Consider the following 27143-nt stretch of genomic DNA (forward strand, 5'->3'; position numbering starts at 1 on the left):
CCGAGCAGTGCAGAAACTATGGAAAGATGCATATCATTTTAAAGCTCTCTTTCTCCTCTTTCCAATGATATATAAACCACCACCCTACGCCTTTTAGTTTTCGCTATTTTCGCGATTGAAATTGCCGCGGCCGCGATTTCGATCGTGAAAATAGAGAAAACTAAAAGGCGTAGGGCAACGATTTAGGTGTCGTCAGAAAGAGGAGAAAGAGAGCTTTAAAATGATATCCATCAAGCCATAGTTATATTGTATTACACAGGACGACACTTTCCCCAGTGTCAGCAGCTCCATTCTGCTGAATGCAGCTGCTGACTTTGACAAAAAGTCGCCCTGTGTAATACAATATAACTATGGCTTGATGGATATCATTTTAAAGCTCTCTTTCTCCTCTTTCTGACGGCACCTAAATCGTTGCCCTACGCCTTTTAGTTTTCTCTATTTTCGCGATCGAAATCGCGGCCGCGGCAATTTCAATCGCGAAAATAGCAAAAACTAAAAGGCGTAGGGTGGTGGTTTATATATCATTGGAAAGAGGAGAAAGAGAGCTTTAAAATGATGTGCGTCTTTCCATAGTTTCTGCACTGCTCGGAGTCCCTTTAATTCAAAATAAATCTACATAAGAACTGACCATTATTTCAGGAGCCTCGCAGGGTCCCGCTTTTATCAAGGCGTGTGGCATAACATGCAACCATGTTCACAACAAACTTAAAAATAACTGTAAACCACAGTACCCCACCCCAAAAGTGACCTCATCATGACATGTTCCCTCCATATTTAAAAGTTGCAATCAGCAGAAATGGGCCTTTCCAGAGAGTTGGTTTTTTTTGTAAAGGAAATACTGAAAATCCCCCATTAGGAAATGGACTTATCAAAATTCTTTCAAATCTGTCAGATTTGTACAAACTACTGTAAGTGACAGTTGTAGAGAAAAAAATTCATTTATAGTGCATTTTACATAGTACATTTTTACAAATGTACAAATAATACATGTATATTACATTTTACTTATTTTTGCGATAGTTGTTCTTCAAGTCTGATTGTCATTTAAGCCTCATTTAAAGAGGAACTCCAGTGAAAATAATGTAATAAAAAAAAGCTTCATTTTTACAATAATTATGTATAAATGATTTAGTCAGTGTTTTTCCCATTGTAAAATCTTTCCCCTCCCTGATTTATATTCTGACATTTACCACATGGTGAAATTTTTACTGCTGGCAGGTGATGTCAGTGGAAGAAGATGCTGCTTGCTTTTTTGGCAGTTGGACCCAGCTGTAAATAACTGTTATTTCCCACAATGCACTGAGGTTTACAGACAGGAAACTGTCAGGACAATGGTCCTGACATCCCACTGTGGGAGGGGTTTCACCACAATATCGGCCATACAGAGCCCCCTAATAATCCATTTGTGAAAAGGAAAAGATTTCTCATGGGAAAGGGGGTATCAGCTACTGATTGGGGTGAAGTTTAATTCTTAGTCACGGTTTCTCTTTAACTACCTAAAGACCGCTCCACGCCCATGGGCGTGGCCACAGCGGCAGCTTCAGGACCGCCTAACGCCAATTGACGTCAAGTCCTAGGGCCAGCTAATGCAGAAGATCGCACGCAGGCTGCGAGCGTGCATCTCCTGCTGGGGGGGGGGGGGGGGGGGCGGTAACCATCTTTACACATGGTACAGTGCTGCGATCATCAGCAGCGCTTTACTGTGGACAGCCGTGTGATGTCCCCCTGGGGCAGAAGAGAGTGATCGGTTCTCATAGGCAGAAGCCTATGACAGCAGATCGCCAGGATTGGCCGGATGGGGGGAAGGGATTTAAAAAATAACAGAAATAGTAAAAAAAAAACATTAAAAATATAACAAATATTTATAAAAATAAATAAATAAAAGGGGGGCGAACAGACCCCACCAACAGAGAGCTCTGTTGGTGGGGAGAAAATGGGGGAGGGGGAATCACTAGTGTGCTGTGTTGTGCGGCCCTGCAGCTTGGCCTTAAAGCTGCAGTGGCCAATTATGAAAAAAATAGCCTGGTCTTTAGGGGGGTTTACCACTGTGGTCCTCAAGTGGTTAAGCCCTTTCTCTCAGCCATCTAATGTCAGCAATTGCTATATTTCTAATTCAGTGATGAGATATAGATCTTCATAAAATATTTACCACTGTCAAAGGTAAAAATGTCACAGGCTGCAATGGAAGACACATTTTTTTATTTTTAAACACCAGACTCTCCAGTTTTCTGCAGGAATCAAAGTAGAAGTATATGGCTACAGTGAGAGTTAATGGACTGCATACTTCAACTTCTAAGGTACATACACACGTCAGATTTTTCCAAACGACCCGTCGTTTGGACGTCCAATCGGGTGTGTGTACAGTCGGTCCTTCAGCTGATAACGCTGGTTTTGACGGATCCATCTGGCGGATCCGTCAAAACCAGTGTTATCAGCTGAATGACCGACTGTGTACACGCCCGATTTGACGTCTAAACGATGGGTCGTTTGGAAAAATCCGACGTGTGTATGAGCCTTTGTACTGTATTTAGAAGAAGCGGTCATGACCCGATCCATTAGTCTGTTCAAGCTATTGCTTCTGTTTGCTAGCTGAGGTTTATAACAGTATAGCCATCAAACTACTGACTGCTACCATAATAGATAGCAGTGCTGTTTTATAAACATGGAGTTATAAAAGTGATAAACAGATTTCCAAAAGTGTAGAACAAAGCAAACGGCTTTGTTTTATTCAGGTAATATATATTCCAGTGGATGTCACAATGCAGATTGTTGAGTAACTTTTAAAGAGCCCATACACTGGTCGATTTCAGCCATCGATAGGTCGATTCTATAGAATCGATTGGAAATCAATTTTTTTCAAATCGGCCAATCGATCAATTTGCGATTGATTTTGACCAAATTCATCTATCTGACAGGATGGAAAATCTAGGTCGATCTGCTGCTGGCAGCGGATCGATGGCCCATAGATTTGCATTAGATCTAATGGTGCAATAATGCATTTAGATTGATTCTTCAATAGATTTCCAATAGATTTAATTCTGAAATCTATTGGAAATCTGTTCCTAGTGTGTGGCACACATCAGATAGATTCCTGTCAGATTCAACTTGACAGGCATCTGACAGAAATCTATCTGATGGTCGAATCTGCTGCAAATCTATAAGTGTATAGCCACCTTTAGTATTCCAGCAAACTTTATGGCAGCTTTTCCAAGGATATTGAGCTAAGTTGTTAAAGTGCAGGTGTTCAATGTTTCCAAAATAAGTGTTAAATGGGAGGCATAACCATGTAATCAGTGTTTGCATATCTGGAATCCAGTTTAATCTTTACATGCTGTACATGCTAGATGGGACTTGAGCAAGGTAGTTCAGAGTTTAGCATGTATAAAGGTGTCCCAAAAAGATCAAGCACACCTACAGTGCTGCCCATAATTATTCATACCGCTGGCAAATTTTGACTTAAAGTTACTTTTATTCAACCAACAAGTATTTTTTTTTTGGACAGGAAATGACATGGGTATCTCCCAAAAGATAAGACGATGTACAAGAGGCATTAGTGTGGAAAAAAAGAAGAAAAAATTCCCAGCTTTTATTTACATTTGAGCAAAACATGTCCAGTCCAAAATTATTCATACCCTTCTCAATAATCAATAGAAAAGTCTTTGTTGGCTATTACAGCAATCAAATGCTTCCTATAATTGCAGACCAGGTTTTCGCATGTCTCCACATGTATTTTTATCCATTCATCTTTAGCAATGAGCTCCAAATCTTTCAGGATGGAAGGTCTTCTTGCCCTCACCCTGATCTTTAGCTCCCTCCATAGATTCTCAATTGGATTCAAGTCAGGACTCTGGCTGTGCCACTCCAAAAACGTTAATGTGGTTGTCTACTAACCATTTCTTCACCAATTTTCAGCATGACAATGACCCAAAACACACAGCAAATGTCTATTGGTGCCCAAGGCCAAGTTTCTCTGCAGACTGCCTGGTGATGTCGTTGAGAATCCTCATGTATTGCTCTTTTTTTCATGGTGCTGTTTACTGTGATTAGGTTCCCTGGTCCATTGGCTAACCCCCCCCCCCCCCCCCCCTTCCCAAAGCATTAGGTTCCCACCACCATGTTTGACAGTGGGGATTGTGTTCCTTGGGTTGAAGGCTTCTCCTTTTTACGCCAAATGAAGGAAACACCATTGTGACCAAACAATTCATTTTTTGTTTCATCTGACCATAACACAGAAGTCTTCTTCTTTGTCCATATGAGCATTTGCAAAAGCTAAGCGAGTTTTTGTGTGCCTTATCTGGAGAAGTGGCATCCTCCTTGGTCTGCATCTGTGGAACCCAGCAGTGTGCAGTGTCCGTTGTATTGTCTGCCTTGAGACATTGGCACCAGCAGAGCCCAGATTCACCAGGATGGCCTTGGTGGTGATCCTTGGATTCTTTTTCACCTTTCTCACTATCCTCCTGGCCAGCACAGCTGTCACTATTGGCTTCCAACCACGTCCTTTGAGATTTTCCACAGTATGAAACATCTTGTATTTTGTAATAATACTTTGCACTGTAGCCACTGGAACTTGTAGCCCTTTCCTGACTTGTGAGAATCCACAATGCGCAGCCGCAGGTCCTCATTGAGCTCCTTTGTCTTAGCCATGTTTGTCCACAAACCAACTGCAGAGAGCTGCTGTTTTTCACATGTTAAGTTGATGAAAACAGCTGTTCCCAATTAATCAGGGTAATTAGAATGCTTTAGAACAGCTTGGACTATTTGGAATGGTATAGAACTTTGGATTGTTCCCACAGGCTGTGACAGTTTGTGAAGGGTAGGATTAATTTTGGACTGGACACATTTTGCTTAAATGTAAATAAAAGCTGAAAAATGTTTTTTTTCCACAATATTGCCTCTTGTACATTGTCGGATTATCTTTTGGGAGACACCTGTGTCATTTCCGTCAAAAAATGATTTTCTGGTTGAATGAAATTAACTTCAAGTCAAAATTTGCCAGGGGTATGAATAATTATGGGCAACACTGTAAATGAGCACATACACAGTAACACAGCACTACCCACCCACACCATTTTCATTTCTGTAGGTTGTTGTATGGGGGCTGGGTGATGGTATTGTTTTGGAAAAAAGTGCTATTCTCATCAAAATAACAGCAGCACAAATCTTAATCTTTGCAGCACAAATGGGCACAAACGTAGCACTAACCAAGCATGATGACATTTTTATTTGTTTTGATTGTAGGGATGCCAGCTTCACGGGGCTGCCCCCACACAATATATCACCCATGGAAATTCCAACACACAGAGACTTAGCCCAAAATTTGCATATAAAAGTTGGCTTATCAGTGGTGATATACGGTATATTCTTCTGCAAGCAAATAGTACTGGTACAAATTATATATTTCTTTGTTATAGGAAATAGAAAATTACATTGAAAAAATATGTTCTATGGGAGATGTGATGAAAAAAGCCGTTGAAGTAGATGAGGATCAAACCTACAGTGTTCAAGAGAGACTTGCCCAACTAGAGGTAAGGATTTTTTTTTAAATTAATGTAAAGTGACAATTATCTCTTAACGTTGCTTTCTCATGATCCTCCACAGTATCAACCAGTTTACATCCTGCATACAGTATATTCACGTCGTTGCAAGTGGCTCCTGAAAGCCACCCGACGTGAATATAAGTTGCTGTCATTAAATGAGCACAGCGGGCGTGCTAGCACGCTCCTGGGCTCATTAAACCCCCCACCCCCTAACTACACTACATAAGCATCCCTTCCCAGGGCTACGATTTCTCCCCCCCCCCCCCCCCCCGATCTCCTGTAATAACCCCCCTCCATGCTGCGATCGAGCAGCATGGAGGATTACAATGTAACAATCTTTACCTGACCTTGTTCCTGCGGCTGTCACGATCCTCTCCCTGCAGTCCCGCTGTCAGCCTCACTATGCTGAATGAATCGGGTCCCGGCTTGATGACGTCATGAAGCCGGGACCCGATCCGGTCAGCATAGTGAAGGTGACAGCGGTAGTGCAGGGAGGAGATCACGATCGCCGGTGGAACAAGGCTAGGTGAGAGATTGTTACTTGTGAAGCTTCCCTGCGCCCAACTCTGCATAGAACACCTGGCATTTGGGGGTGAGAAGGGCATCTTAATGGGCCAACACCTGGCTATCCATGGGGAGGATTAAAGGGGCACACACCTGGCAATGAACAGGGGTAGGGGGTAATAAAAAAAAAAAAAAAACACATCTGGCTGACTGTGTGTGTGTGTGGGGGGGGGGGGGGGTGTAGATCATTTATGTGTGATAAGTTGTGATAAAGTTATTGGCTAATGAATGGGAGGAGTGTGAAATGTATAAAATCGCTTTGGTTTTTAAGGGGTAAAACCCCAGGGACGCGAACTGGTTAATGCACTTCTGTTAGTCTTTCAAAAGAAATGGTTAGTGAGTGGTTTTGGCCAACAAACGGTTCCTTTGAAAAACACAACTTTTTAAGGCTGGTGGGGGCGCTTAACCTAGATTTCTACTCATGGAATCCTAGGAATATTTTTGGATGCTCTGGTCATAGTGGGAAAGAGCTGTGTCAGGTCTTTCTTGCTCTGTGTCCTCCTGGAGAGAGCCCCTCTTATTTCCTTAGAAGTCTTGAGTTCTCTGCTTGAAGACTGTCTTGTACTTTCCTACCATACACAAACTACTGGGGGGTGTACCTCAGCTGCCAAGAACAATACTTTAAAAGGGAACCTGAAGTGAAAGGGATATGGAGGCTGGCATATTTAATTTTCAACAATACCCCTTGCCTGCTGATCATCTGCCTCTATTTGACCCTGAACAAGCATGCAGCAGATCAGGTGTTTCTGACTATTTTTTTTTTTTTTTTGTCAAATCTGACAAGATTATCTGCATGCTTGTTTCAGGTGTGTGATTCAGACACTACTGGTGCCAGAATGATCAGCAGGACTGACAATCAACTAGTATTGTTTAAAGTGAATGGGAACAGTTTTATTTTTTGTATTTTGCTATAGAGGACAACTTACCTCATTCTCCTCTAACATTCTGTCCCCATTTCGTTGGTCTTTCTGCAGGCTGGCCCCCAAAATCTCGGGTTTTTTATTTTTTGACCAGTTCGGTCGAATATTGTAGCAGAAGAGAGGAGGCAGAGCTTCTTTTCCCTGCACTGTCACTCCTCCGTCATGCCCGGCCATCTCCTCCCCTTGCTCCGCCCTCTCAGTCGCGCTCCCGCTGATGCGTGGCTCCCCTGCTCTCACTACAAGAGCGTGCGCATATCGGGCAGTGGTCGAATGTCATTTATATAGATTATTTGCAGAGTGAAGGTAACATACCTTCACAGGTTTTGATCAGCCGGCAGCTCCTTTGACTGTGCATTCAAGAGTCACAGTCGCAATGTACTGCGTGCGCACGCGCTGTTGGATACATGTGGGCGCGCGCGCTTGTACTCACAGCAGCGCACCCGAAATTCTCATTGTCTCTCGCTATTTTATCGGCGCTTGAGACTGAGATATGTGGAAGGAAGAGACTGCAGACCCGGAAGATAAAGCAAAGGTCGGCAGCCATCTTGGAATTATAAGGCAAAGATTTAGTGCTACATTTACCAAACCAGGGGCGGGGGAGCAGCGAAATTAAGAAGAGGTAAAAGTATTTTTTATTTAAAAGCCATGTCATTTTTTTAGAAAAAAAAAATCTGATTCCCAATGGCTTTAAAAGGAAATAAATATGACAGCCTCCATATGTCTTGTGCTTCAGATTCCCTTTAACTGACTTGTGGATGGTATTAGAAAATGGGGCTATGCTGTGCGGATGGAAGAAAAGGCAAATCTGCTTGCATTCTTTTTATGGATTTTTTTTCTTTAAACATACCTAAAGAAATGTATATAGAAGCCTTTTATAAATCTCGGGGCTCAATTTGCAAAGCATTTTTACAAGGAAAAACTTACTTGTCAAGTCCTCAAACAACCCATAAGATCACAAACTGTTCTTTGCTGCATGGACAATATTGATTACTGGATATTTTTCACCTTTCTAGCGTTAAAGACGAGCCTGACTCGTCCATAAAGAACTAGCTAAGAACAGTAAGGAGTCAGGCTCGTCCAGCAATTACAAATACTCTTCTGTGGTGTTGCTGGCTGCATGATCCCTCGCTGACACCTCGCAGCTTCCCTGAAAGTGCATTCCTGACTTCTTCTCAGTCATCCCCGGCGGCGATCCCCATTTTTCCGTGTTTGTCGCTTCCTGTCCCTTGGCGATCACTTGTCCCCAGCATGTTCCTCTCATGATGCTGCGTGTGCCCTCCTATTTTTTTTATTTTAGAATTCATATGGTATTTCATTCTTTACGTATTATTCCCCTATTGCAGTACATTAAAAAATTAAAGCCAGCTGCGTTATAATTAACATTTGTTATAAACTGTATTTCTTAAAGGATACCTGAGCTGAAACATACAGTAAAAATGGGGGGAGCAGGCATGTACATGAAGCAGTCCTTATGCCCACTGCTCCCTCCATCCTCCCCCGTCCCCCTCCTTTCTTTCTCAAATGCCCCCTGCTGCTACTTCCTGGAAGGACATTTAATGTGCTGGCCTGGCTGTGGTGCGTCCTTGATTGCGTGGCCGGAAACACTCTGCACATACACACAACGTAGTTGTGATGTCATAAGTGTACTGCGCCTGCAGGGGACGTGGGTGCATATGAGTGCTTGCGCAGAAGATGCTGACCCTTCAGGAGTCGGCAATACAGAGCTGCGGCGTGGGACACTCATGACTTCTAGGGGCTGAAAGAACCCCCAGGAAAGTAAAGCTAGTTTTTATCCGTTGCTTCGGATAACCTTTAATGATTTTCTAAGCAAATGCAATTTTGTGATTAATTTCTAATATATCTATGCTTGCTTTTATGGCATGTGTATGAGAAATTTACCTTGGCAGTCTAATTCCCACTGGGACACAAATACCAATACCTCCTTTTTCCTTACCCTTTTCTCATCTCTCTTTCTCCTCCTTCTTCCTCTCTTTACTCCTTTTCATTTATATTGTTGTGACGACACATCTCATACAATAACCTGTTTGTTTCCATTTTCCCATTTGTATAGTTGGAAAACAAGGAACTTCGAGAAATCTTATCTGTGAGCAAGGAATCTTTACATTCAGAAAAAAATGAATCCGAATGGAATTCCTTAGAGAAAACTCAATGATGCCTTTCAGACTCTTGCTTTTGTTTTATACATTCACTGGACATTGTAAAATGGGTGCCATTTCCTTTATACTCCATTACCCCATCCAGCATAACCAATTTTTTGCACTGCTGTAAAAAGTAAATATATCTTGCAAAGGAGAAAATTATGATGTTGTTATTTTGAGGACATTGGCTGGCATCCGTGAACATCTATTGCATATTTGCATTGCTTCAGAACGGGAAAAAAAATCACATTCTGGACTTAAGCCCTACTTAAACTCTGGCATCAGTTTTGTCCCTCTGGAGATTTGTTCAGCCAAGCAGACCTTACCTTCTAAAATTTCTATTGTGCTTTTCAATTACAAAAAAAAAAAAAAAGGGTCAGAGCTGGGGCAGAACAGAATCATCTGGCTGTTCAAGTCGTTTTGCAGGTCAATATTATTATACATTATCTTTCCATTTCAATATGAAACCAACAGAGAATTTGCTTGAATTCAGTGACTGGCGGCAAACACTGACACTCCGGTCTCCAACTTTCTGTTAGAAACAGTGAAATAACATTGCCATTAATCCTTGCAGTATATTGGACTAAGATAAAAATTTTCAGCAAAGGCAGAATGATTGGAGTATTTGGAGTAATGTGAACCTGCTCTGCTTCCATTCACTAGCAATAGGATGCTACTAACTTGCACAGGAGTCCAGTCACTCTCATAGTCAGCTACTTCTGTTATTTCCCATCCTGAGTAGTAATTTGTTATTAGGTAAAACTTAAACCAAATCTCCTGAGGGCTAACCATATCCGTAAAATTGCTGCCAGCGTTGAGATGGATTTTACTGCTTTTACTCCTCCTTCTTCTTCTTCTTCCACCTTTTTTTTTTTTCTCTTCTGGAAAGTGTATAAAAAAAATAGGTGTTTTATTTAAATATATATGTTTATATGTATAAATAAAAAACGATCCATAATGATTCCTTTTGATAACCTTGCAATCCTGTGTTTTTTGTTTTGTTTTTATGGTTTTGTTTTTTGTTTTTTTCTTTCATGCACAAGTGATGAATTTCAATTTAAAAATTGAGTATTTTGCAAATAATGTTCAGTTAAATATAGGCATTTAGGGCCTGAGTCCACTAACGCAGTTGTGCGCAGGTGTGTCTGCTTTTCAGCAACACATCAATGTTACAGATGCTGAAAAGCAGGCACAACTGCACTCAACTGCGTTAGTGGGCTCAGGCCCTTAGGGCTAGTTCTCCCTATGAGCGTGTTTCTAAGTGCTTGTGATTTGAAAAGTGCTTGCTTATTTAATGCTATAAGTGATTATTAAAAAAAAATCACATCGCTCAAGTGAGAACACACATAGCATTACATTAGCAAGGGCTTTTCAAGTCACTGGTGCTTAGAAAAGAGCTCGTAGTGTGAATCATCTCTTCTGTTCTTCACAGACAAAGCTGGCCACTTCATCATCATAGAACTTCAGTTGGGAACACATATCAGAACCCTGATCGTCTGTCACTGGCTGTGCTCAGAGATGCGCACTGTCTTCGCTTTTGGTTCTGAGGTACTTAATATAATTGCTGAGACCTTTTTAGTGAGTGTAGAGTTGAAGTATCTGTGGGAAGGATGGGAAGACTATTCTTAAAGTCGATCCGAGATGAACTTTTACTCATTGCATAATTGTGTTCCTTTCCTATTGTTTATAGGGAATTTCTCAAGCCAAATACTTTTTTGTTTTAATACTCTAATTCCCTATAAACTAAACGAGCCACGCCCACAGGTTTTCAGAGAGCCAAGGCACTTTCAGACAGCAGCAAGGGCTCATGGGAGCTCAGTCTGGGCAGGAGGAGGGGGAGGTATTACTTGCCAGAGATTTCAGAGGTAGAGGGAAGGAGGGAGGAGGAGGAGGGGGGATTAGGTTTTTTTGCTCAAGATGCAGATAAGCCTGCCGCTGTGTAATGTTTACAAACAACATGGCTGCTGTCATTGTATCACAGGAAGAAATAATAATTTTCTATTAAAGCTGTTTGCAGCTAGATTTGCTGTGTAAACTATCTAAACTTTACATAAGACATATAGACAAGTTACTTGTTATAGTTAGTTTTTCATCTCGGATCCGCTTTAAGGAGGCTACGAACGGTCCAATTTCTAGCGAAAAATCGTTTCAGCGATCAGAAATTCTGATCGGATTGGTTGTAAATAATCTCCATTGATGGGCACAATGGATTATGAACGATTATAAAAACAGTCGTCCGATTGGATTTTCGTTGAACCAAAATTTGGATTTTCTTGTTGGCTGTGATGGAAAGCAAAGATTGGTTCATTGATGGTGTAGTGAACGATTTCACTTCCGATCAGAATTTCTGATCGCTCAAACGATTTTTCGCTAGAAATTGGACCATTAGGGGCCACCTTTATTCTAGGATATCACACTTAGATAGGGCTGTGCTGCCTAATTAGCTCACACCACTCTGTGATGTCACCAATTCCTATTAAAACCTTGTATTACCTTATCAAGGTCTAAAACTTGTTATATTATACCAACAATAAATTGTTCAGAACTATACAGTAAAAACGTCTGACACATTTTGAACACCTCAGTGCACCCAGACTTTACTTAAATAGTCCCGTATAGTTTTTTTCTATAATCACACAGGAAATCGGCCAAACAGTTCATTAAATAGAAAAGTCACTTGTTTGGGATTGCTGCTTCACTTTTCCAGAGTTTTGAAATCATATAGTTCGCTGAGCTGCGCTCACCAATAAAGCCTATAAAACACAAAATTGCTGCACATAGTGTGATTCTGTCAAAATATCATGAACACCCAGGTGATAGTAAAATAGTGCACTCCTTGTGAGTCCACTCCCCAAAATAGATTGCGCTCACCAAATTGTTGCCACTTCAAAGACCAGGTGGATCTAGCGTTTTATGGTGTAAATCACCCCACTGGCACTTTCAATCTTCAATGCTGCTTTAATACTCAGATAAAAGATTCCAACACATATGAAACATAAAAACACATAAGACCATCATAGCTTATTATGCCTTAAAAATAAAATGCCGCCCACGCTACAATTGCGCACTCGCATAGTTTGTCTTGAATTATTGCACATCATATGTCTTTGGCAGTGGGGTCTGTCCTGGCATCCGGCTAGGTACGGCGTCCCGCACTCCCTCTAACTCCGTCCGCCTCAGGTTCCCGACTCCCCGCTCACCAACAAGATCGCTTCGGCTTCACTGGGTTAGCTGGTCTTTCAAATTCATCAGACCACGTTTTTTTCCAAGGACTATAAAGGAGTCAGATGCAGGTGATTAGTTCCAGCATTTTTCCCATGCTCCAATGAGAGTAGAGCTGCTGTCTGTCATTCTCTCAGCAACAGCAACCAGGATTCCCGTTATTCAGTAACTGTGATGACCAGTCATTCCTCTCTGGTAATGTCCTGATCTCTGTCTCCCTGGCCCTGCTCGCTGGCTCCTGGATTTCTCAGGCTGCTCGTTACCTTCCCCAGCCAGCAGCATCACTGTCAGAGGAATTACAGGCCTGTAACTCCCCATCAGACAGAAATCTTTGCAAGATGCTGCACACAAAGATGCTGTAGACATTCAAAAGATCAGTATCTGCAAAAGATCCGTTCCTGCAAAATGCATTCATAGTCTATGAGATCTGCAGATCATCATACACACCTTGTTTAACAGACATTCATCTGCAGATCAGATCCACCAGAATGGATTTTCAGATCTGCAGATGATTGTCTGATCTGCAGATGAATGTCAGTTAAACAAGGTGTGTATGAGGATCTGCAGATCTCATAGACTATGAATGCAATTTGCTGGAACGGATCTTTGGCAGGAACAGATCTTTTGCAGATACTGATCTTTTGTGTCTGTACAGCATCTGTGTGTGCAGCATCTTGCAAAGATTTTTCCTCCCTTCGTCCTCCAGGACGGCCCCTCCTGAGATTGTGTAAGTCCCCCCTCCCAAATCGGAAACACCTTAAGAGAATTAAAATAATTAATTGATGCAGTATAAATCCCACCTCCTCACAATCTCCCACAGTTTTTTGTTTGTTTCCCAGACCTCACCACGGAAGCACCAGGGAAGGTTGTTCCTTTCAGTAGGGGAGCCTGTTGGCACCTGCTGCACCATTTTTATTGTTTTTTTTATAAAGTATAATTTAGGGCCCTTTTCCACCAGCGCGTTTGCGCTGGCTGAATCGCAAAAATGCAAACCGCTAGCGATTTTACAATCGCTACGGTTTGCTTTTTAACATAGGAATCGCGGTAGGTCATTTCCACTACCGCGATTCGTTTTTTACTTGATCGCGATCGCGCCGCGGAGCGACTTTTGCCGCGATTTTGCTATGTAGTGCATAGCATAGCAAAATCGCGGCCGCGAACGTCGGGGAATCGCCGCTAATTGCGATTCAGCAATCGCTAGCGTTCAGCGTGAACGCTAGCGATTGCTAGTGGAAAAGGGCCCTCAGGCTTGTTACTGGTGTGCGGCCTAGAATAGGAAGCTAAGCAGGAGGTTACCTGTTTTTTTCCTATTTTGAATGAAGGGGACTAGAGAGGTTCCCTCTCTTCATTATACTTTCTGCGGGCATGGCGGCGGTAAGCAGAGATGCCGGATTTTCCGCATGCCCGAATATGACGCAAGTTTGCATGATAGGTCGCATGTATGCATCATTGGATACGCGTGAGCGCGTGGTGCGTACGGCGTCATGCATAAAACGTCATGCGTACTGATCGTGTTAGACGGCTGAAAGTGCGAGTTTTGTAAACCGCCATGGCCACGCTATACACGCAGACGCTACAGCTCTGAGGGGGTCATGGTGCAGTCAAGTGGGCCCACCACAGAAGCTCAGGAGAGTGCTGCAACTGGTGAAACTGAGCAGTCAGGTCACATCCACCGGTAAGCAAACACATTTCAGTGTTTATTGCAGACTCCTGTCATATTGTTAATGGGTACATGTTAGTAAGACTCTTGGTGTTTGAGTTGTTTTGTACTACAGAAACTCAAAAGCACTTCAAAGTCTAGCTGATGTACTAAATGTGGTTGCAAGTTGCCTGAAGGAACCTCTAAGACTTTGGTCTGTTATATAAAGTCTAAAGGCTCATACACACATCAGACTATAGTCTTTGGAAAATGAAAGATCACAGACCAATCTTACCACCCTTCATGTAGTATGAGAGCCATACTCTACACAGTCTTTTCTATGGAGCTGAACTCCACATCAGAAAAAAATCTTTGCAAGATGCTGCACACACAGATGCTGTACAGACACAAAAGATCAGTTTCTGCGAAAGATCTGCTCCTGCCAAAAATCCATTCCTGCAAATTGCAATGATAGTCTATGAGATCTGCAGATCATCATACACACATGATTTAACTGACATTCATCTGCAGATCAAGCAATCATCTGCAGATCTGAAAATCCATCCTGGTGGATCTGATCTGCAGATGAATGTCAGTTAAATCATGTGTGTATGATGATCTGCAGATCTCATAGACTATCATTGCAATTTGCAGGAATGGATTTTTGGCAGGAACAGATCTTTTGCAGATACTGATCTTTTGTGTCTGTACAGCATCTGTGTGTGCAGCATCTTGCAAAGATTTTTTTCTGATGTGGAGTTCAGCTCCATAGAAAAGACTGTGTAGAGTATGGCTCTCATACTACATGAAGGGTGGTAAGATTGGTCTGTGATCTTTCATTTTCAAAAGACTATGGTCTGATGTGTGTATGTGGCCTAAGTCTTATGCTCCTAGACCTGAAAGTACCACAGTAGCTTTATTTGACCTGATGAAACCCATGAAACAGGAAAAGGCTACAACTTTCTCAGCTTTCAGGGCAGCTTTACTCTCTTGCCCTATGCAGGCTACACCTTTTTGTTCTGGCAATTCCCTCGAATTCAAGCGTTCATACCACAGGGGAGCAGCCATATACATAATCAATTGCTTGATTGTTGGAATCATTTAAATCTGGGTCTCAAAGTAGATTTTTCCACAATCAGGGATTGTGCATTTTGATTGAAGCATGGCTGATTACAATGAATGGCTGTGGTGCGGATTATGCAAATACATGCATACATATTTTGGTTGGCCATAATATTCTGAAAGCAGTTATACTTTCATGTAATGATTTGTGCACAAATGTTATAACAAGTTTGGGTTTTCTGTTAATGATTTGTGTGCATACATTTTCAGACAATTATATGCATGCTTAGTTTATCTGCCAGCAGGTGTGCTTTACAGATCCTGAATGCAATGCTACTTATCAGATAAGAATTATGTGCAGGGTTTAGCACATGGATATTCTGAATGCAATGGTGCATTTCAGATAGGAGTTATGGTCATGGATTGGCACATAGTCTGAATGCAGGGTTCTGAATGCAATGCAGAATTACATGCAGAAAATATGCACAGAAACCTTCAGTTTGCAAAGCTAATTTTCAGATAACAATGGTGTGTAATAATTATACACAGACATTCTGTTTGCAATAGCAAGTGCTCTTTTCAGATAATGATGCTGGTAGCAGGTGTGCTTTCAGAAGATAATTTGGTACTTATCCGTTAGCCGGGCGCATCCGGCAGGTGGCGCTAATTACTATTCCCCCTCCATGCCGACATGGATAGTAGGGAAAGATGTAACTCTGGTGGAGTTTTGTCGCCACCTAGAGGATGCGCCCGGCTAACGGATAAGTACCGATAATTTTGTGCAGGGAATATGCACAGGAGTCAAGCTATTAGCAGATGTGTTTTTACTTAATTATGTGCAGGGATTCTGCACATAGACATTTGAATTGCAACACTGTTTTTTGCATATAAATAGATGCAAGGTTGATGCATAAGTTATTCTGATGGCAAGTTTGTTTAAAAAAAAAATAAATTTTTTTAAAGGGACAGTGGCTAGTGTGGTGGTTAAGGGCTCTACCTCTGACACTGGGGACTGGGATTAGTACCTTAGCTCTCCCTGTTCAGAAAGCCTACACCTGTTCGGTAAGGAGTCCTTGGGCGAGGCTCTTTGGAACTGCTACTGCCTACTGAGCGTACCTTTAATGGCTGCAGCTCAGACGCCTTCCGTCCGTCGGGACAGAAGCGCAACATAAATGCTGAGGCAGCAATTCAGGATTCAATCCCAAGTCTTTTTCATTTGCAGTCCTGAGTACTTCCTTGATGGGTTACAAGTGTTCCCAGGATCTTTATGAAAGAACATGATTTTAATAGCAGCAATCTGAGTATACAGAAGATATTTTTTATCTTTACCTAGCTGTGAAAATGAAGGAAGACCTATGATAATATGCAAGTTGTTTTACAACTGTAGAGTATTTAGGATGGATCTGCAGAAAGGATTGGATCAAAAAAACTCTGATAGTTTTTCAGAGCAAAGGCGGTCACAGACAAGCTATGTCTTTCATTTTGCCTGTATTCCAGTTGTTGCTTATGCACAAGCTGTCTACAAAATATTTCAAACAGCAATTCTATGTCAGTGGTTGGATAGAGAAATCGATCTGGATGTCAGATCCAGTGACACTCACCCTAAAAATGGACTTCTCAACCAAATCTGCAATCCATTCGGTATTACGACAGATGCAAGACTATGGAGTTGTACAGGGCATCTGAATCTCAATTAAATGCATGACAGGTGTACTTCACTGGAGAAAATATTCTCTTTAATCTACTGGCAGTCTGGAGTACTCTCCAGAAATGAGAGAATCGGTTGGAAAACAGATTCCTGAATCTTCACACTGGGAATTACACTTGTGACTCAATTTAAACTAACAAGTGGGACTTATAGTCCACCCATAATCTTAAACTTCCTATGCTCAGACATTCTGCTGGGCAGTGAACAAGGTGCTTCCTTGAGATCAGCTTATCTCAAAGGAAGGGATATTATTCTAGCATGTAGGTTGAGTTGCAAACAACCATCTCAGAACTGGCGTCCAAACAAATATGTTTGACAATTTGCAGCTACCTGGTTTCTGCTCCGAACAATGTTGTTCGTTTTTTTTCTCCAGAGAGTGTGAACACTTTTTTTGCGGCACAGGGGGGGAGCATACGTTTTTGTTTTTTCCCGCTTGAAGGGTACTTCGAAAAGGGATGTAGGATCAGACCACAGGTATTCCTTTTGCGTCAGACTGACCAAAACAGGTTTGGCATCTGCTGTAGCCCTACCTTTGGTAAAGGTGCCATTGTTCTTGCAGATCTTGGGTGATCTTTGTGAAGCAGGGTCAGGCCATTTTATAGTGGCCTCTCGATATCTGAAGGCATGGTCTGTGTAAGAATTTATATGCTGGTTGCCATTGGCAACAGCACCACACACCTTTTGCTCCGGCACCAGAAACTCATCAGCATACAGGGGATAGAGCGGAGACAGCCTTCTTAACCTTTCAAAGGGCTTTATTAAGCATTCTTGTGTTGGCATGGGCATGTGACCCACCTCATTAATTAATAAGTCATTGGTTTATAACCTAGTTACAAAGAATGCAATGTTTTGTAAATATCGGCTTTGTGTACGGTGTCCGTCGTCTGTCGGGGGCAGTTAGACCTGATAACCCATTATGTGGCCTTCCAACAGGGACATGTTCCTGGTACATGACTGTATCATTTCTCTCCGGGAAACTCTGCTTAAAGAGACCCTGTATCTCAAGTCTTTAATAGACTTCAGTACCCGAGACTAGAATTCAAGTATACTTACATTCCAACAGTCTTCTCATCCTAAAGTGAGGCTGCCATTCGTCTGAATTAGTAAGGCTATCACTATACAGACTTAGTCCTTAGATGTTTGTTGGTGGTGACAGCGGTGGCCAGGTGTATTGGAGAAATACAGGCCCTATACATTAACCACCATCCATGTCTGTCCTGAAGAATAGAATTGATTTCAGGTTACCGCTCTTATTTCTACGAAACTTAGGTCTGGTTTCCACAAGGATCAGGTAATCTTTATCTCTTTCTTATGTGCTAATTTCTCAATTAAAAAAGAGGGAAATTAAGCTCACTGAATATGAGGGTGAAGCTACCACATGGGCCTCTTATGTCACATTCATAAAGCTCTATCGTTTTGGATCTACCAAGAAATCAATCCTTGGAGTGGTCCTATCCTGAGAAGAGGTTATATTCTAACTCTCATTGGTCACCTATGGTGGAGGCAAGCAGAAGCCAAAAAGTATGGTTACCGGTAATTAGTTTTCCACGTAGCCTCCACAACAAATGGATATACCCACCTAAATCCATTGCTAAATCTCCTACTGATTCAAGGTAATATTCAATGCACTCAGGATAGGTAGAATGAGGTGGTACTTATATTGCATCTTAGACTTCATGTCCCATTGGGAAGAACCAAGGACTGGAAAAATTCAGCTAACCTTCTGATAGCTTTCGGAGGTTCTAGAACAGGAGTTCAGGTCTCTAGAGCTACGGTGTCTAGATGGATTAAGGAGGTTATTACTCTTGCTTACTCAGAAGCTCAGGTAATAGCACCTGCTCATATTAGCACACTCGACCAGATCTTTATCGACGTCATGGGCAGAAAGGTCGGGAGTCTCTTTGGAACAGATTGTCGGGCTGCGACATGGTCCAGGCATTCGACATTCGTTAAGCATTACGGAGTTAAACTCCTCTCCATTCAACACCAATCTTTTGGTCGTAAAGTTCTGCAAGCAGTCATCCCACCCTAGGGTAAATTTCTCGCTAAATCTCAGGAGGGGCCGTCCTGGAGGACGAAGGGAGGAAGTGCCGGCTGCTTACCTGGTAGCAGTGTTCCGGCGAGTCCTCCAGGACGGCCGCCTAGTTCCCAACCCTGACTTTTAACTTTTATTTATAAGGGGAGTGTGGTTCGTTATTCTTCTCTTTGCATAAACTGTGGGAGATTGTGAGGAGGTGGGATTTATACTGCATCAATTAATTATTTTAATTCTCTTAAGGTGTTTCCGATTTGGGAGGGGGGACTTACACAATCTCAGGAGGGGCCGTCCTGGAGGACTCGCCGGAACACTGCTACCAGGTAAGCAGCCAGCACTTTTCTGATGGGGAGTTCAGCTCCATAGAAAAGACTGTGAAGGTATGGCTCTCATACTACATGAAGGGTGGTAAGATTGGTCTGTGATCTTTCATTTTCCAAAGACTATAGTCTGATGTGTGTATGAGCCTTTAGGTACACACCAGCCACCAAGAGACTGATTAACCCCAAACAAAGTTCAGCTGTCTTAAGATTTTCCTGACATTGAGGCCTGGTGCACACCAGAGGAGTTTTTCTGAGCGTTTTGAGTTTTTAAATCTGCTGCTAATGTTCTCCTATGTGTCTGTGCACACTGGAGCAATGAGGTTTTGTAAAAAAACCCATAGCATTACATTGGGAAGAGCTTTTGAAACCTCTAAAAGCTCTTCCCAATGTAATGATATGGGGTTTTTTACAAAACCTCATTGCTCCAGTGTGCACAGACACATAGGATAACATTAGCAGCAGATTTAAAAACTCAAAACGCTCAGAAAACTCCTCTGGTGTGCACCAGGCCTTACTCAGTTGCCTTCTACAGAAAAAGCCATGGTTCACAGAGCTCTTGCATAGCATCGCAGGGATTTCTTTGTTGTAATGTGTCCATCAGGAAAAAGATACAAAACATTTCACAGCATTGCATACACCACAGAACACGGTGAAGATGGTCATCAAAAACTGGAGGCCATATGGAGTGACGTTGCCATTTTTATATGTCTGGACTATGAGTTGGTGCAAGATAGAAGCCTTTCTGATGACACAACAGTGGCATACTTGCTAAAACAAGGGGATACTTGTACTTTGTTTTATCAAAAATAAATAAAAAATAAATAATTGAAAATGTCTCAATCAGGGATGGTCACCCCAACCTGCTTAAAGAGAATCTGTATTGTTAAAATCGCACAAAAGTAAACATACCAGTGCGTTAGGGGACATCTCCTATTACCCTCTGTCACAAATTCGACGCTCCTCGCCGCATTAAAAGTAGTTAAAAACAGTTTTAAAAAGTTTGTTTATAAACAAACAAAATGGCCACCAAAACAGGAAGTAGGTTGATGTACAGTATGTCCACACATAGAAAATACATCCATACACAAGCAGGCTGTATACACCCTTCCTTTTGAATCTCAAGAGATTATTTGTGTGTTTCTTTCCCCCTGTTCTCATGCACTGAAGTTTCAGGCTGCTCGTTTCTTCTTGCAAACAGTTTGCCCTTGTCTGTAATTCCTCAGTATGTGAAAGCCCAGCCAGCTCAGAGGACGATTTATCCAGCTTGTAAAAGATAAGAGAGAAGCTGCCCTAATCTAAATAATACACAGGCAGTATGCATAGAGGGGCCTGGAAGGGGGAGTTCATAGCAGAACCACAACACTGAAGAACTTGGCAGCCTTCCAGACACAGGCCGACAAGTCTGACAGGGGAAAGATACATTGATTTATTACAGAGACTGTGATAGTAGAAAGTGCTGCAGTAAGCTAGAACACATTAGAATAGCTTTTGGAACTTGTAGGATGATAAAAAACAGGATGCAATTTTTGTTACGGAGTCTCTTTAAAATGTGTAAAAGAGAGGAAGTGTTACAATGTCTCCCAATGTTAATTTCTTGATCATAAGTGGTTTTATATTATAACGGAAAAGTGTATACTTACCTCTCGGTAATTTTCCTTTCCTGATGCATCCATGGCAGCACCTATGGGTAGTGGCCCGCCCCCTAGCCCCTATAGGACAGGTATCTAGTATAAATTAAAGGTAGCCTGACTCCACCCGGTCTATAACTTTCGGACTTGCCGAAACCCGGGTGGGTCCTATGTGCTGCCATTGATGCATCAGGAAAGGAAAATTACCGAGAGGTAAGTATACAATTTTCCGTTTTCCTAATGCCTCCATGGCAGCACCTATGGGATCTAACTAGTCACAAGTAACAGGAACAAAAATTGGGCGGGAGACGGTCTGCAAGTGCATCAAAGAAAATATTTATTATTAAAAGGTACAAGTAAATATTCACGTGTCAAACGAATAACACAGTCTTCCCAAAATTCACAGTTGAATTTACAGCGGGATCTGCTTTGTAATGTTGCATTAATGTGTTTATTGTCTTCCAGTTTGCCGCTTGGCATATCTGGTCTGCTGGAATTCCAGCGTATGCTGCCCAGGATGTTGATACCGAACTTGTAGAATGAGCTCCCAGATCGGTAGGGGGTTCCAGATTGGACAGCTTGTAAGCAGTTTGAATGGCCTTAACTATCCATGATAAAATTGTTCTAGAGGTTGCCGGGTACCCCTTTCTATAGCCTGTTGGAATGATAAAGAATCTTTCTGTTTTCCTGATTTCCACGGTCATTTCCAAGTACTTTTTTTAGAATACGGCCTACATCTAGTGTGTCTGGTAGCTGTGTACTTTCTTCTTGAAAGGTGGGAAGCGTCCAGTCTTGGTTAAAATGATATGATGTCGCCACCTTAGGTACAAAGTGAGGCATGGGTCTGATGACCACTCTATCCGGAAAGAAACACAAGTACGGTTCTTTTGTGCCCATTGCCTGGAGTTCAGAAACTCTTCTTGCCGAAGAGACCGCTGTTAGAAAGACGGTATTGATGGTTGTATTCCAGAGATTACAATTATCCAGGGGTTCAAATGGAGGTTTCTTTAGTGCTTCCAAGACAACCGCTAAGTCCCACTTTGGAAACAGTTTCTTTTTTGGAGGTTTGATCTTTATAACGCCTCTAAGAAATTGTATTGCCAGCGGGTTAAACGCCCATCTGACATTAGTCAGAGCAGAAAGGGCTGTAACCTGGATCTTTAATGCCGCATAACTTAGGTTCTTCTCCAGACCTGTTTGTAAAAACGCTAAGATGTTATAAGCCTCTGGCTTTGCGGAGTCAAAACCATCCTCAGCTTTGTATTGAATGAATTTTTGCCATATACGATGATATGTTTTGTTTGTGGATGGTTTGCGGGCTTTGAGGATTGTGCTAATGACTTCATCCGAACAACCAGCCAGTTTTAACCTCTCCCCCTCAAAAGCCAAGCCATCAAATGAAGTCTCTGGATGGCAAACTGGGCCCTGTGATAGAAGATGAGGGGAGACTGGAAGCTTCCATGGAGCTGTTATCTTCAATTCCCACAGTAGCGGAAACCACGGGCGGTGTTTCCAGAATGGTATAATGGCTATTACTGTTATGCTCTCCTGTGCCAATCTCCTCAGTACCCTGTTTATCATTGGAGTCGGTGGGAATATGTATCCCAGTCTGCACTCCCATTTTGCAGTTAGAACATCCACTCCCTCCGCTTGTGGACAGTAAGTTCTGGATATGAAGCGGGTACACTTCGTGTTGTCCTTCGTCGCCATCAAATTCAGGTCTGGAACTCCCCATTTTTTGCAAATCTTCTGGAAAATGTCCGGGTGTAAAGACCATTCCTTGTCTATCTGATGCCTGCTGAGATAGTCCGCTCTCAGATTCGATTGGCCCCGGAATGTAAACCGCTCTCAAGCTGAGTAGATGAGACTCCACGAAGTGCATAATCGGTGCAGTCTGCTGGAGTAATTGTAGGCTCCTTGTTCCTCCCTGCCTGTTCATGTATGCGACTGCTGTCTTGTTGTCGCTTCTGATTAGTACTGCCTTGCTGACTTTAAAGGTGGCCATACACTGTCCCGATTCGCGGCCGATTCGACAGCAGATTCGATCCTGGGATCGAATCTGCTGCCAATCGTTTGCGCTAAACGCACCCGCCGATCCGATTTCCTCCCGAAATCGGATCGGTCCGTCGATCGCGCCGTGCGGGAAATTACCCTCGATCGCCCGTGGGTAGGGAGCGCGTCGCTAGCGGCGGCCGATCCGATCAGGTATACATTAGCTGACGCTGGCTCCCGGGCGTCTTCTCCCCATCTTCTCCGCATCTTCTCCGCGCTGCACCCGCTCCATCCCGGCGCTTCCTGTCACTGCAGTGACCAGGAAGTTCAAATAGAGGGCGCTCTATTTGAACTTCCTGGTCACGGAGTGACACAGGAAGCGGCGGGATGGAGCGGGTGCAGCGTGGAGAAGATGCGGAGAAGATGCCCGGGAGCCAGCGTCAGGTAATGTATGCGCGGGGGGGGGGGACAGGCGGCAGCGGCGGCTCCACAGATTGTGATCGGTTTCAGGCTGAAATCGATTCACAATCTGTTTGCAGTAAAGGCAGCCATACGATCCCTCTCTGATCAGATTCGATCAGATAGGGATCTGTCAGCTGGTCGATCTAATGGCAAATCGACCAGTGTATGGCTACCTTTAGAGTTTGAAAGTGCTCCAGGGCACATTGGATTGCTTTAAGTTCTAGTATATTTGCAGGTTCCGCTGTTGTCTGTGACCAAGAACCCTGAGAGAACCGATACTCCAGGTGGGCCCCCCAGCCCCTCGTACTCGCATCGGTGGTTATCAATATTTCCTTTTGTGATTTAATCTGTTGATGCCTGTTCATGTTGTCGGAGTTCAGCCACCAAGTCAAACTGTTCTTCATTGTAACATTTATGTAGATCCATTGACCCATACTCTTCTTCTTCTTCCATTGTGTCAGGAAACCCCACTGGAATACTCTGGTATGCCATTAAGCCCATTTGATCATGGGAATGGTTGATGTTAGCGTTCCCAACAGGCTCAGACACTGCCGTGCTCGAAGTTTGGGTGAATCTATCGTGAGCCGTACTTTCCTGAGTATGTTGTCTCTTTTCTCCTCCGGTAACTTGACGGCGTTCTGGGTGGTTAGAAAACGTGCGCCCACAAATACCATATCCTGTGTGGGGGTTAGCTGGCTTTTCCTCCAACTTATCAGCCATCCAAAGCTTTGTAGCTTGCTCAGCAGTAGTTCCCTCTGTTCCAGAATCTTCTCTCGACTCTGTGCTAGAAGTATGATATCATCGAGGTAATGGTATAGCCTCGACCCCTTCAGTCTCAGAAGAGCTACTATCTGAATCAGAACTTTGGTGAAGGTTCTGAGTGCTGTATTTATTCCAAAAGGAAGGCAAGTAAATTGGAGCTGTAAGTCCCCTATGGCGAAGCGTAGGTAGCGTTGGTATTCTCTGTGTATTGGGACGTGTAAATATGCGTCCTCCAAATCCACTGATAGCATCCAGTCTGATATCCTGGTTGCTAGTACAATGGACTGGAGGGATTCCATCTTGAACCTGGGTAGTTCTATTAATTTGTTGAGGAATCTGAGGTCCAACACAGGTCTCAGGTCTCCCGTTTTTTTCATTACAAAAAATAAGGGAGAGTATATTCCGGTTCCCCTCTCCTGGACTGGGACAGGGCAGACTGCTCTCTTAGTAATTAGGCCTTGGATATATTCCTCTAGAATATTGATCTTGTGTGTATTGCTTGGTATTCTTGTTGGTGTGAACTGGTATTCTGGTGGTTCCCTTTTGAATGACCATTTGTGACCGTAACAAATCGTCTTTACCACCCAATGGTTCCAACAGTCCTCTGCCCAAATGTGTCCGAAGGATTGTAACCTTCCGCCCACAGGACACACCTGAGCAGACAAACCCTCAAAAACACTTGGATGCGCTACTAGTAGCGTTGGAGGACTTCTGTTTGTTAAGTTTGCTTAGTGTTGCTTGTCCTCCCTGCCATGTTCTTCTATAGTCCTTTCCTGGTCGGTAAGATCTAGAATTCTTGAATCGTGCCTGTTGAGTTCTATTTTGCTGAGGTGGAGGATGTCTCCTTGGTTTACGGTCATTAGGTATAAGTCCGGATTTTCCACCCATAACTCTTGTGATGGCTTTGTCCATGAGTTCCCCAAAGAGTTTTTTTCCATCAAATGGGATTTTGCACCAATTCTGCTTTGAATTCATATCTGCCAACCAGGATCTCAGCCATAAGGCTCTTCTAGTGGTAATGGAAAAAAACATTGACCTGGCTGTGGAACGGATAATATCTATGGAGGCTTCCCCTATATAGTCAGCTGACAACTTGAATTCCTGTAATGCATTAATTAAGGATTCTTTGTCCGCGTCTTCTGTTATTGCCATCTCTAAGTTGTCTGTCCAGGCACGTATGGCCTTTGCGACCGCTGTTAGTGTAACTGCCGGTTTCATTGCTCTGCCTGACACTGTGTATGTCTTCTTAAGATCCATGTCCATCTTCCTTTTGATGGGATCACGGAAAGATATAGCATCATCTAAAGGCAAAGTAACGTGTTTAGCCAACCTCATAACGGACGCGTCCACTACCGGAGCGTTATCTAAGCTAGCCGACTTCTTTGTTGGCAGGGGGTACAGCTTGGACAACCTGTTGTTTAAAGGAATCTTCTTGTCTGCTTTTTCCCATTCTTCTTGGATGACCTCCTGTATCTCTTCCATGAATGGAAACGTCGTGCAACTTTTTTTTTTAGATGTTTGTAATATGTCCTTTTCTGTTTTTTCTCCTTGATTGACGCGTCTTCTGAGTCGTCTTCCCACTTGATGGTCTGTCTAACGGCATTTACGTATGGTTGCACCAAGGCGAAGTTGAAACCCACTTCCATTTCGTCCATCTGGGAGTCAGATTCCTGTCGTGAAGTGGATGGAACAGGTTCCGTAGCTGGTAATGGTTGTGGTAGACCTGCAATGTAATCCGCCATCGATTCTTGTACGGCCTGTCTAATTAAGTGCGACACTTTGACTGGCTGTTGCTCTTCACGTGGCATTTGATTGAAGCATCCGTTGCATACTAGTTTCCCTGGTAATGTAACTTCGCCACATGCCCAGCAATTTTTGGAGGGACGTTTGTGGTGATGTTTCCTGGGTGAACCGCTCTTGGAACGATTTTTCCTCTTAGCGGATCCTGATCGTTCCGGGGAGCGTGATCCTGAAGGATGCTCATATGGGACCGTAGTGGGGCTGCCAGGAGACATGAAACAAGCATGTCTTTTAGTCTTCGCTGTCTTTTGTTAGCTAAAAAAAAAACGTACCTGGTGATCTGAGGTTGGTCTGTGTCGGGCATAACGGGCTCCATCTCTGCCTGTGACATGCTGAAATATAAACACAGCACTTTAGAATGGCTGCGGCCATGGGATCGGAAGGAGATGAGGAGAGCTGTTATAGATTCCTACACCTAACTTCCAGGGGCAAAACACACTACACAGTGATTTGCAAGAGGCAGGGACCGGCACCCGCAGAGTCCACGCTGAATTTCGGCGAAGACGCCGATCCCCGCCATCTTACCTGCTTAAATAGGCCAATCCTGGCCTTACCCTAAGCGTCCCCTCCCTCCTGCGCTTGCTCCGAGTCTTGGAGCGCATAGAGACGCTCGGAGACTGCTCTACTTCCTACTTCCGGTCTGCGCGGAGCGCAACCGGAAGTGACATCACCGAGTACCCGGCCGGCGAAATCTCCATTCTCTGAAGCGTCGGCAGCAGGAAGATCAGCCGAAATGGATCCCGGCCCTGCCAGCCTTTAGCCAGCATACACGTAAGAGTCACACAGAAGGGGGAGAGTTTATCTCCCCACCTTACAGCCCCAGAGACTGTGTGGCCCAATCGCCCCCAAGACCAGCAGAACAGGGCAGCCATGAAAAACTCTATTAGAGCCTAGGCAAACGCCAGGAGAGGCAGAACCTGGCGTTACTTGAGATAAGGGTGCACGGAGACCAGATACACTGTCGAGGCGAGGGCAAAAAACATACACAGGGTGGAGTCAGGCTACCTTTAATTTATACTAGATACCTGTCCTATAGGGGCTAGGGAGCGGGCCACTACCCATAGGTGCTGCCATGGAGGCATTAGGAAAAGTATATATATATATATATATATATATATATATAAGTCAATGCAAAACATGTCTGATGGTGTGTAACACATATAGCAAAAAGCCACACCCCTACTTGTTTAGCTGAAGACACACCTGAGTGGGGAGGGTCTGACATAAAAAGGAGGGAATGACCCCCTACAATATATATAAAATCAAGTCAAACAAAAAGCACATAAGAAAAGGAACATAAATGCAGCAATTTGTTAATAAATGAAACGCA

The 27143-nt window shown here is 43.2% G+C and overlaps 1 protein-coding gene across 3 annotated transcripts in view; it reads left to right on the forward strand.

Moving 5' to 3' along the window:
- The window catches only part of SIKE1 (suppressor of IKBKE 1), a 46001-nt gene extending 35839 nt beyond the window's left edge, over positions 1-10162 (forward strand). For all 3 annotated transcript variants that reach the window (XM_068265569.1, XM_068265568.1, XM_068265567.1), the window contains exons 5-6: positions 5412-5525; positions 9093-10162. In XM_068265569.1, coding sequence (XP_068121670.1) covers positions 5412-5525; positions 9093-9194 — 216 coding nt within the window. In that variant the 3' untranslated portion in view covers positions 9195-10162. The remainder of the gene's footprint in view (positions 1-5411; positions 5526-9092) is intronic.
- Positions 10163-27143: the final 16981 nt, after the last annotated feature.

This window comes from Hyperolius riggenbachi, chromosome 2 (assembly GCF_040937935.1).
Source record: "Hyperolius riggenbachi isolate aHypRig1 chromosome 2, aHypRig1.pri, whole genome shotgun sequence".
Lineage (NCBI taxonomy): Eukaryota > Metazoa > Chordata > Amphibia > Anura > Hyperoliidae > Hyperolius > Hyperolius riggenbachi.